The sequence below is a fragment of the Phocoena sinus genome, chromosome 20 (genome assembly GCF_008692025.1).
Source record: "Phocoena sinus isolate mPhoSin1 chromosome 20, mPhoSin1.pri, whole genome shotgun sequence".
Taxonomy (NCBI): domain Eukaryota; kingdom Metazoa; phylum Chordata; class Mammalia; order Artiodactyla; family Phocoenidae; genus Phocoena; species Phocoena sinus.
In genome coordinates this window covers 51,372,776-51,383,511 of record NC_045782.1, presented here as the reverse complement: position 1 = coordinate 51,383,511, position 10,736 = coordinate 51,372,776, and the positions used below count along the sequence as shown (strand labels likewise).

The window sequence follows — 10,736 nt, the reverse complement described above, 5'->3', positions numbered from 1 at the left end:
CAGGTCATTTTAGCGTAGACGTTCTCCGCTCCAGCCGCACCCGGGGGTCGGTTCAACCACATCTCTCATGGGCTGAGAAGGTATGTGTATGAAAGAAGCTCTAGGTCTCAAACTTTCTTGCCCATGCCCAGGAGTTATGCCCTGCTCTTGGGGGATGTGATGTCTGTATTTAAGCCTGGGCACAAACACCATTAGGCAGGTCCAGAACTAGGCTGTGGCATCAAGGATGAAAATAGTGGATGGGAGGGCAGCCAGAATGACTGTGCGGCTGGACCCCTCCGGGAGAAGCCACCTCCACCTCTCCCTGTCCAGAAGCAGGAAGCAGGTGTGCCCCAAAGGGTAGGCACCCCGTTTCAGCCTCCTCTTCCTGGGCCAGGGTTCTCCCTCCCAATAGGAATCTGGGACTAGGGGCTTGTTCCCTTGTCCTGCCTTTCAAGACCTGCTCTTGAAAGATGAGAAGTATTGGGAATCCTTGGTGGGTGGAGAGAAGGGTAGAAAAGGGAGTCATTCGTTCGACAAATGTTTATTGAGCACCTATACTATGTGCCAGGCACTGTCCCAAGAACCTGGGAGAGGAGGGGTCGGGGTAACCCTTCTCCCAGAAACAAGGCCTGCAGGGGGACAGGGTCTGGGGAGCCTCCTCCCTGAGAGGTGGAAGGCCTTGTATGTGGAAGGTGGAGGCCTCTAGAAATGAGAAGCCTGGGGAATGTTTGGGACTCCAAGGCTGGCGTCTTCCCTGGGGCAAAGCAGGGGTGCAGAGAAGCAAGCTTCCCAGGAGCTGGGACAGCAGCGGGAGGAGGCCCCGTGCCCCCTGCATCACCTCCTCTTCAGCACGGATATGCAGGACTTCTTGAGGGGCCCGATCTGCAGATGGGCATCCACGCTCTCCAGGAAGAAGGCGGGCTTGAGCCTGTGTGTGAAGAGCCCCGCAAAGTGGCTGTCCAGGCGGCTCTGGAAGGGGTCAACCGGGGAGGCTGGGGTGCCACTCCGGCGGGCCCGGGAGGTCTTCAGTCTCCGCAGAAGGCTCATCTTGCCATCCCGCACGGCATAGAAGGCCAGGGTTCGGTCAGCATATTCCAGGCAGATCCCGATGGTGGGCGAGAAGGGGTGGGGCAGGAGCAACTCCAGCCCGTGGAACCAGACGGAGAAGCTGCGTCCGTTCCACTGCAGGCAGCAGGAGTGAGCATTGCGTCCAAGCCGGCCCCGGTCGTAGGGCTCTTGCGGGGAGAAGTCTTCAGCCATGACTCCCACGCTGACCCAGCCCTCAATGATCTCCACCTCCCAGTAGTAGGTGCCCCGGTCCAGGGCGCCCTCGCCCAGCACCTGCTCGCAGTGGGTGAAACGGGTGGGCGACTCTGGGTAGTTGATGGGACACAGCACCCTCTTCACACCCTTGGTTCCAAACAGCTGCAGGAACTTGTCTGCCGTGTCGCTGTCCAGGTCCACGATGTACGCAACTGCTCCCACAGAACAGAGAGACATGCAGGGCTCAGGTCCAAGGTCAGGTGGCACAGTCCCTCCCCTAGGGGCCCACCTCCCCAAACACAGCCTCTCCCCTCCTCTGCAACTGGCCCTCTGCAAGCAGGCCACCCTGGGGAGCACCCCACGAGCTAACCTAGTTCACTGCATGAATGAGGGACAGGAATCGAAGACCTCATGCGCCAGGGCCCAGCCCAGAAGCCTTGGGAGGGCCCCTTATGAGCAGTGGGGCGAGCCCAGGTGTCGACTTACACTTGAGGAAGTAATCCCTGGGAGCCTCACTCTCCAGGCTGTTGGTGCTTTCGGGGTCTTGGGACTCAGCATCCGCTGCAGAAGAAGAGACAGTGCAGAGGGGGTCTCCCCAGCTGCCCGTGGCTGGGCCGCTGTGCAAGGTGACCGCCCCCCACCGAACCTATGACTGAACTTCTCCTCCTCCCCCTTCCTCCCAGCACCTCAGGCCACCTGGGGACAGGCACACCCCCAAATATGGTACACTGTGTTCACACACATGCCTGGTCCTCGGGCTCTGCCCCCGCTCCACTTCCTCCCTGGGCCTCAGCCCTTCTGAAGCTAGAGGGTGGTCTAGGAGAGGCCTGCTCTGCCCCCTGGGCTGTGGCCAAAGGGGCTGACTTGTGCTTACAGGGTGGTGGCTCCAGCCATTGGCAGGATTTTGGGTCCCACCCTGAGCCTGGCAGTTTCCATCCTCCACTCCTGAATGGGCACCAGGCCTGGGGGCCCATGCGGGGAGTCTGGGGAAGGATGAGTCACTTGCGGGGGGCACCCACCTTCCGTGCCTGGCTTCTGCAGCTCATCCTCGTCGCTGCCCAGCCCCTGCAGCTGCTCCCACTGGCTGGTGCAGGCTGAAGCCAGGCCATCTCGTACCACCTGCACGGCCTGGGATGACTTGGTGAAGCTGAGCTCCCTTGGGGGCCCGGGCCCAGGGCCGCACCCCTCCTCCAGGGCCAGCCTGAGCTCCAGGAGCTCCTGTACCAGACAAACGCCCATTAAGGCCCTGCTGGCCACAGCTCCTCCTGGCTGGGGTGACACGGCGCCGCCAGGGGGCTGGCACAGCCCTGAAGCCCAGGCACCCGCTGCCTTCTCCCTCCGCCTCCCACCTACCCCCTTCCATGTCCTCTCTGGCCTGCAGAGCTGCCCTCACCTGCAGGAAGCTGACCGAGTCGGCTTCAGGGACCTGACCGAGGTTGCGGCGGGCCCGGCTGAGCCGGCTGCGCTGTCCCTCCTGCCGCTGCAGGTCGCCCTGGGAGCGACCCAGCATTGTCGCCTCCCCCTCGTCGATGAAGGACAGCACCTCTGCCTGAAACCCCTGCAGGACGGCTGCAGCCTCGGCAAACAGCCGGCTCACCCTTTCCCGCTCTGCCACGGCTGCACTCTGCACAGGAGGACAGAGGTGGCGGTGATGAAGGCAAAGAACATCACTTCCCATACCCCACTTTCCCCCCTGTCCTCTTGCGGGGACAGAAGCACCAGCCCCAGCTGCCCTGGATCTATGTCAGGTCAGGGGAGACAATTGTGCTCACTGGAGCCGGGCAATGCCTTGAGCGTGGGCTTCTTTAGAGTGGACGGTACAATGCTGAAAGCTCACACTGCCAGGAGGATACAGCAGGAGTGAACGGGGGCGGGGGTTAGGATGGGATCGGACCTTGATGAGGGCCACCGTGCGCCGGGACTGTGCGATGCCCGCGCCCAGCTCATCCATGCGGTCCTCCACAGCGCTCAGGACTTTGGGCTGCTCGGCCTGTGAATGACACCCTTGAGTATGGGGTCTGGCAGAGGTCACAACCCTGCACTGGGGTCCCAGGTCTCACCAAGCGGGGAGGAGAGGGGTGACCTGGGAGGGAGTGGTATCTGGGTATAGGTGGGACTGGGAGTGGCCATGATATGCCAGAGGTGCCTCAAGCCCAGGCTGGTGCCATTCCCGAATGCCCAGGGGGAGGGCAGGCTGGCCAGCTGTGGGTTGTCTGCCTCCCCCCTTTGACTGGTGTGCAAGTAGAGGGCCATCTATGGTCCTCAGTGTTGCTCACATTCATTTGAGAACTTCCTTCAGTGGGGAAGAGGCAGAGAAAGAGAGTGAGGAGGGGGCCCTGCACAAGATGACATTCAGCTGTCCCGGGCATCATTGTACCCAAAGAGTCTGTGCCCCCAGCCCAGGCCTGAAAAATAGGGATTCCGGGCAAATCCCCTGGGTCTTATGAGTCACCACTCCAGACAGGAGAGACGGAAAATCCCAAAGCAGAGGCGCCAAGACCGGGCTGGGGGCCAAAGGAAACTGGGGGCGGAGGTAACCGGCCAGGCAGCGTGCACATGCTCCCGCCACGGCCCCCGGAACAGCTGGACAGAGCGGTCTGTGTGCTCGGACCACCCTCTTCAGCGCTCCTTTCGCCTGCCACACCCGTCCAAACCCTCAGCCCAGGCAAACGGGGATCTGCAGGAGCTCGGCCCGCGCAGCGGCTGCGCGGCGGAAATCAGCCGCCTGGGACCACGTGGGCCTAACCCGGCTCCCGGCTGTTTAAACCCCCAAGGGCCCCGCTCCAGCCTCAGGCCCCCAGCCCGCCCATCTTTTTCGAGTTCTCACTGGGTCCCTCCAACCCCCATTCTCGTCCCGAGCGCAATGTCCCAGAGCGAGAGGAGACCGTCAGGGCTGGAAGGGACCGCAAAAATCCTCAGGTTAGAGGAGGGAATTAAGGATGGGGGTGAGGGGTCCCCGGCCCTCGGCCGCCACGCGAGGCCCGTCGCCCGCCCGCCCTCCGCGCCCTCGCCCCACCTCCTGGAGCGCGCGCTCCTGCTCCAGCGACACGAGTTCGTGGCCCCGGTGCTCCTGGGCGGCACAGGCCTCACACAGGCACACTCGCTCCGCGCGGCAGTAGCGCTCGAGCGGCCGCAGGTGGCGCGGGCACAGGCTCTCCTCCAGCCGGCGCAGCGGCGGCACCAGGCGGTGTCCGCGCAGCGCGGGGCTGCGCTCGTGCGGGCCTAGGTGCGCGGGGCAGAAGGAGGCGAAGCAGGAGAGGCAGGAGAGCGCGGCGGGTAGGGCGGCGCCCTCGGGGCACGCGTCGCAGCGCACCGGCTCTTCGCCCGCCGGCCACGGCTCCGGCGCGCAGGGAGCCCACGGCTCCGGGGCGCTGGGCGGTGCACTGGGCGCCACCGGCTCGGGGTCCCGGGCCGGGCCGGGGCCGGGCCCCGGGCCGGAGCCCTGGCGGAGCTGCAGCAGCTCAGACAGCGTGTGGTTCTTGCGGAGCTGCAGGCCGTCGGGGAAGGGCTCCTGGCACAGCGGGCAGCGGGCCGTGCCTCCCGGCCCGCCGGCGCCACCCGCGCCGCGGTGCGGCCAAAGCGCGCCCAGGCAGGCGAGGCAGAAGTTGTGGCCGCAGGGCAGCGTCACTGGCTCCCGGAGCGACTCCAGGCAGATGGGGCAGCTGAAGGGGCCGCTGCCGTCCATGGTTCCTCGGTCGCGGGGCACCGCCTGCGCTGCTCCCGTCTGGGAGGGACCCGGACTGTTCGCGATGCGGCGCCGCCCCTGGGACCGAGGCCAAGGATCCGGCCCCCGCCCGCCGCCCGGCTCGGACCGCCCCCCAGCGCCACAGGCCCGCCCGCCGGCCCTGACACCCAGCCCCAGCCCGGACAGCGCGGAGTGGCCTCTGGGCCCCGTCTGACCCCTAGGGGCTCCTGGACGAAAGGGCTGTGAGAGAGAGAGGGCAGAGAGCTGGGAAGGCAATGCGGGGGACACGCTGAAAGCAGGGAAGGAGTTCACTCCTCCATGACCCCCCATAAACTCCCCCACCCCGTGGCCAGCCAGGGGCTCCGGAGGGGCTGGGTGACCCCACTGTGTTCCGCAGGCACCTTTGCACTCCAGACCCCTCCGCAGCACCTTTAAGCAAAGTTGCTGAGCTGCTGAAGGCGGGGGGTGGGGGTGGGGGGAAACTGCTGATATGCGCATGTTTTTGCCCCTATTTAACCCGGGTCGGAAACTTGGGCTTCTCTAAACTTGAAATGGGAAGTTGATATCCTCCAGGTCCATCGTCCTGGGAATTCAGTTACGGTCCACGGTCCACCGACACTCATGTGGTGTGCCTGGGGCTAGGGATGTGCGTTCCCCAAGTGGAGGCGTTTGCTGAGACTCCTTCAACTATGCACTCAAAATGGTGCATTTTATTATACGTAAACTATACCTCGACAATGTTAAATTTAAAAAATAGAATGGCAACAAAATAACAAAAGTAGCATTGGGTTGTAACCCAAAGTATAAACTAAACATCCATGAGTTCATGCTGGTGTAAATAAATGACTGGATAAATAAATAAATGAGGGAGAATAGACAAATTACCCATTCAGAGGAATTCCAAACAGTTTTGGTAAATACTCCAAGGTGGAGAATGGCTTCCCACTCCTTAAGTATAGACGGTGCATAGTGACTTTCTTCCAAAGGGAGCAGAAGAGTAACTTTACAATGGAGAAACCTGATGAAAACCACATCAGGGTCAACGTCAACAGTGATAAGTCATGTCGGCAGTAAGTACCCTTGATATGATGTAGTCTTCCTACCCAGAAGTCCATAATCCCACTCTAATTATGATTAAAACTTTAGACAAATCCCAATAAGACACAGACTACACAGCACCTGACCAGAACCCCTTGAAACTGTCAAGGTCATCAAACAAAAGCAGGGAAAGTCTGAAAAATTGTCACAGCCAAGAGAAGCCCAAGGAGACATGATAACTAAATGTAATGTGTATTCTGGACGTGTTCCGGAGAGAGAAAAAGGATGTTAGGGGGAAACTAAGGCAATTTGAATAAATTATGGAATATAGCTAATTGGGGCAATGCTTCCTACCCCCAGGCCTGCAGACTTCCTGCTGATGAGAGGCCAAAGTGGAAGGAATAAAGTGGTGGAGAGGATTGATCCACCTAGAGGTGGGGATTAGCCTTTCTTGCTCTGCCGGGGGGCCCTCTTGAAGCCTGGTGTAGTCTCAGAAGCCTTTCCAGAATAATGCTTTTAAATGCACAAAATAAAATGCAGCAGATTCCATGGCAACCAATTACATTGAAATACAGGTTCAAAATATAACGAAATAAATTTGTGATAAAGTAATATATGTGTTTCTTTAACACAAGAACAAATAACAAGATCTGATGGAGGCCTAAGAATTACTGTATTTTTGAAATAGTGATGAATGTAAACATATTTCAGGTTCTCTGTCACCTCTGTAATGTGCAATGAAAAATCTGTAACTTTTTTTTTTAATTTAATTTTATTTAGTTTTTATGCAGAAGGTTCTTAGTAGTTATCTAGTTTACACATATTAGTGTATACACGTCAATCCAATCTCCCAATTCATCCCCACCCCTGCCACTTCTCCCCTTGGTGTCCATACGTTTGTTCTCTACATCTGTGTCTCAATTTCCGCCCTGAAAACCGGTTCATCTGTACCATCTTCCTAGGTTCCATACATGTGGCGTTAATATACGATATTTTTCTCTTTCTGACTTACTTCACTCTGTATGACAGTCTCTAGATCCATCCACGTCTCAACAAATGACTTAATTTCGTTCCTTTTTATGGCTGAGTAATATTCCATTGTACATATGTACCACATCTTCTTTATCCATTCTTCTGTCGATGGGCATTTAGGTTGCTTCCATGACCTGGCTATTGTAAATAGTGCTGCAATGAACATTGGGATGCATGTGTCTTTTTGAATTATGGTTTTCTCTGGGTATATATGCCCAGTAGTGGGATTGCTGGATCATATGGTAATTCTATTTTTAGTTTTTTAAGGAACCTCCATAGTGGCTGTATCAATTTACATTCCCACCAACAGTGCAAGAGGGTTCCCTTTTCTCCACACCCTCTCCAGCATTTGTTGTTTGTAGATTTTCTGATGATGCCCATTCTAACTGGTGTGAGGTGATACCTCATTGTAGTTTTGATTTGCATTTCTCTAATAATTAGTGATGTTGAGCAGCTTTTCATGCGCTTCTTGGCCATCTGTATGTCTTCTTTGGAGAAATGTCTATTTAGGTCTTCTGCCCATTTTTGGATTGGGTTGTTTGTTTCTTTAATATTGAGCTGCATGAGCTGTTTATATATTTTGGAGATTAATCCTTTGTCTGTTGATTCATTTGCAAATATTTTCTCCCATTCTGAGGGTTGTCTTTTCGTCTTGTTTATGGCTTCCTTCGCTGTGCAAAAGCTTTGAAGTTTTCATTAGGTCCCATTTGTTTATTTTTGTTTTTATTTCCATTACTCTAGGAGGTGGATCAAAAAAGATCTTGCTGTGATTTGTCAAAAAATGTTCTTCCTACGTTTCCCTCTAAGAGTTTTATAGTGTCTGGTCTTACATTTAGGTCTCGAATCCATTTTGAGTTTATTTTTGTGTATGGTGTTAGGGAGTGTTCTAATTTCATTCTTTTACATGTAGCTGTCCAGTTTTCCCAGCACCATGTATTGAAGAGACTGTCTTTTCTCCATGGTAAATCCTTGCCTCCTTTGTCATAGATTAGTTGACCGTAGGTGTGTGGGTTTATCTCTGGGCTTTCTATCCTGTTCCATTGATCTATATTTCTTTTTTTGTGCCAGTACCATATTGTCTTGATTACTGTAGCTTTGTAGTATAGTCTGAAGTCAGGGAGTCTGATTCCTCCACCTCCGTTTTTTTCCCTCAAGACTGCTTTGGCTATTCGGGGTCTTTTGTGTCTCCATACAAATTCTAAGATTTTGTGTTCTAGTTCCATAAAAAATGCCATTTGTAATTTGATAAGGATTGCATTGAATCTGTAGATTGCTTTGGGTAGTATAGTCATTTTCACAATATTGGTTCTTCCAATCCAAGAGCATGGTATATCTCTCCATCTGTTGGTATCATCTTTAATTTCTTTCATCAGTGTCTTATAGTTTTCTGCATACAGGTCTTTTGTCTCCCTAGGTAGGTTTATTCCTAGGTATTTTATTCTTTTTGTTGCAGTGGTAAATGGGAGTGTTTCCTTAATTTCTCTTTCAGATTTTTCGTCATTAGTGTATAGGAATGCAAGAGATTTCTGTACATTAATTTTGTATACTGCCACTTTACCAAATTCATTGATTAGCTCTAGTAGTTTTCTGGTAGCATCTTTAGGATTCTCTATGTATAGTATGTCATCTGCAAACAGTGACTGTTTTACTTCTTTTCCAATTTGTATTCCTTTTATTTCTTTTTCTCCTCTGATTGCTGTGGCTAGGACTTCCAAAACTATATTGAATAATAGTGGTGAGAGTGGACATCCTTGTCTTGTTCCTGATCTGAGAGGAAATGCTTTCAGTTTTTCACCATTGAGAATGATGTTTGCTGTGGGTTTGTCGTATATGGCCTTTATTATGTTGAGGTAGTTTCCCTCTATGCCCACTTTCTGGAGAGTTTTTATCATAAATCAGTGTTGAATTTTGTCAAAAGCTTTTTCTGCATCTATTGAGATGATCATATAGTTTTTCTTCTTCAATTTGTTAATATGGTGTATCACATTGATTGATTTGCATATATTGAAGAATCTTTGCATCCCTGGGATAAATCCCACTTTATCATGGTGTATGATCCTTTTAATGTGTTGTTGGATTCCGTTTGCTAGTATTTTGTTGAGGATTTTTGCATCTATATTCATCAATGATATTGGTCTGTAATTTTCTTTTTTTTTTTTTTTTTTTGCGGTACGCAGGCCTCTCACTGTTGTGGCCTCTCCTGTTGCGGAGCACAGGCTCTGGACGCACAGGCTCAGCGGCCATGGCTCACGGACCTAGCCACTCCGCGGCATGTGGGATCTTCCCAGACCGGGGCACGAACCCATGTCCCCTGCATTGGCAGGCAGACTCTCAACCACTGCGCCACCAGGGAAGCCCATAATTTTCTTTTTTTGTAGTATCTTTGTCTGGTTTTGGTATCAGGGTGATGGTGGCCTCATAGAATGAGTTTGGGAGTGTTCCTTCCTCTGCAGTTTTTTGGAAGAGTTTGAGAAGGATAGCTGTTAACGCTTCTCTAAATGTTTGATAGAATTCACCTGTGAAGCCATCTGGTTCTGGACTTTTTGTTTGTTGGAAGATTTTTAATCACAGTTTCAATTTAATTACTTGTGATTGGTCTGTTCATATTTTCTATTTCTTCCTGTTCAGTCTTGGAAGGTTATACCTTTCTAAGAATTTGTCCATTTCTTCCAGGTTGTCCATTTTATTGGCATAGAGTTGCTTGTAGTAGTCTCTTATGATGCTTTGTATTTCTGCAGTGTCTGTTGTAACTTCTCCTTTTTCATTTCTAATTTTATTTATTTGAGTCCACTCCCTCTTTTTCTTGATGAGTCTGGCTAATGGTTTTTCAATTTTGTTTATCTTCTCAAAGAACGAGCTTTTAGGTTTATTGATCTCTGCTATTGTTTTCTTTGTTTCTATTTCATTTATTTCTGCTCTGATCTTTATGATTTCTTTCCTTCTGCTAATTTTGGGTTTTGTTTGTTCTTATTTCTCTAGTTCCTTTAGGTGTAAGTTTAGATTGTTTATTTGAGATTTTTCTTGTTACTTGAGGTAGGCTTGTATCGCTATAAAGTTCCCTCCTAGAACTGCTTTTGTTGCATCCCATAGGTTTTGGATCATCGTATTTTCATTGCAATTTGTCTCTAGGTATTTTTTTGAAAAAAATCTGTAATTTCTATTGGTGACAAGTCACAGCTGTTGCTAATATCACTGCAGTGTGTTTTCTCCATTTGTAATAGAAATGCTAAGTATCTGTTAGAGGACAGTGAAAATAAAGAGGATTTCCCCCCTAAGACCCCGGGTTAAAAATGTCTAATTCAGGGAGGATTCCCTGGCAGTCCAGTGGTCAGGACTTGGCAGTTTCATCGCCATGGCCTGGGTTCAATCCCTGGCTGGGGAGCTAAGATTCTGCAGCACAGACAAGAAAAAAAACAACAAAAAAGTCTAATTTAGAAAGATGCTATGCAGAGCCTCCTGGAAAGAGAGAAGAAAACTAAGATCTATTACGTATTAAGAGAGGTGGGATCCACTCCTGGGGGATTTGTGGGAAGTGGGGGGAGGGCAGGAAACCATGAAGGCCTGCATGGAGGAAGCAGCATTTGAGTTGGGCTTTCACAGACTGCTAGGGCTCAGACATGCAGAAACTAGGGTGGGAAAAGATCTTCTGGGCAGAGCAGCAGAGGGAACCAGGCTGGGTGTGCCTAGTTTGGCAGGAAGGCGGGTAATGAGTTCCGTAAGTTGGTTTCCACAAGGA

At 52.2% G+C, this 10,736-nt stretch overlaps 1 protein-coding gene across 2 annotated transcripts; it reads right to left on the bottom strand.

Annotated features, from left to right (window-relative positions):
- Nucleotides 1-507: 507 nt before the first annotated feature.
- TRIM47 (tripartite motif containing 47) lies at nucleotides 508-4,993 on the bottom strand. Of its 2 annotated transcripts, XM_032617949.1 has the most exons (6): nucleotides 4,262-4,993; nucleotides 3,140-3,235; nucleotides 2,639-2,869; nucleotides 2,265-2,463; nucleotides 1,732-1,806; nucleotides 508-1,457 (listed from the first exon to the last, which is right to left on the bottom strand). In XM_032617949.1, the coding sequence occupies exons 1-6, from the start codon at nucleotides 4,928-4,930 to the stop codon at nucleotides 817-819; spliced, it is 1,911 nt and encodes a 636-aa protein (XP_032473840.1). In that variant the 5' UTR covers nucleotides 4,931-4,993; the 3' UTR covers nucleotides 508-816. The 2 variants fall into 2 exon arrangements, with proteins under 2 accessions (XP_032473840.1, XP_032473841.1); XM_032617950.1 differs by lacking the exon at nucleotides 3,140-3,235.
- Between the last annotated feature and the right edge of the window lie 5,743 nt (nucleotides 4,994-10,736).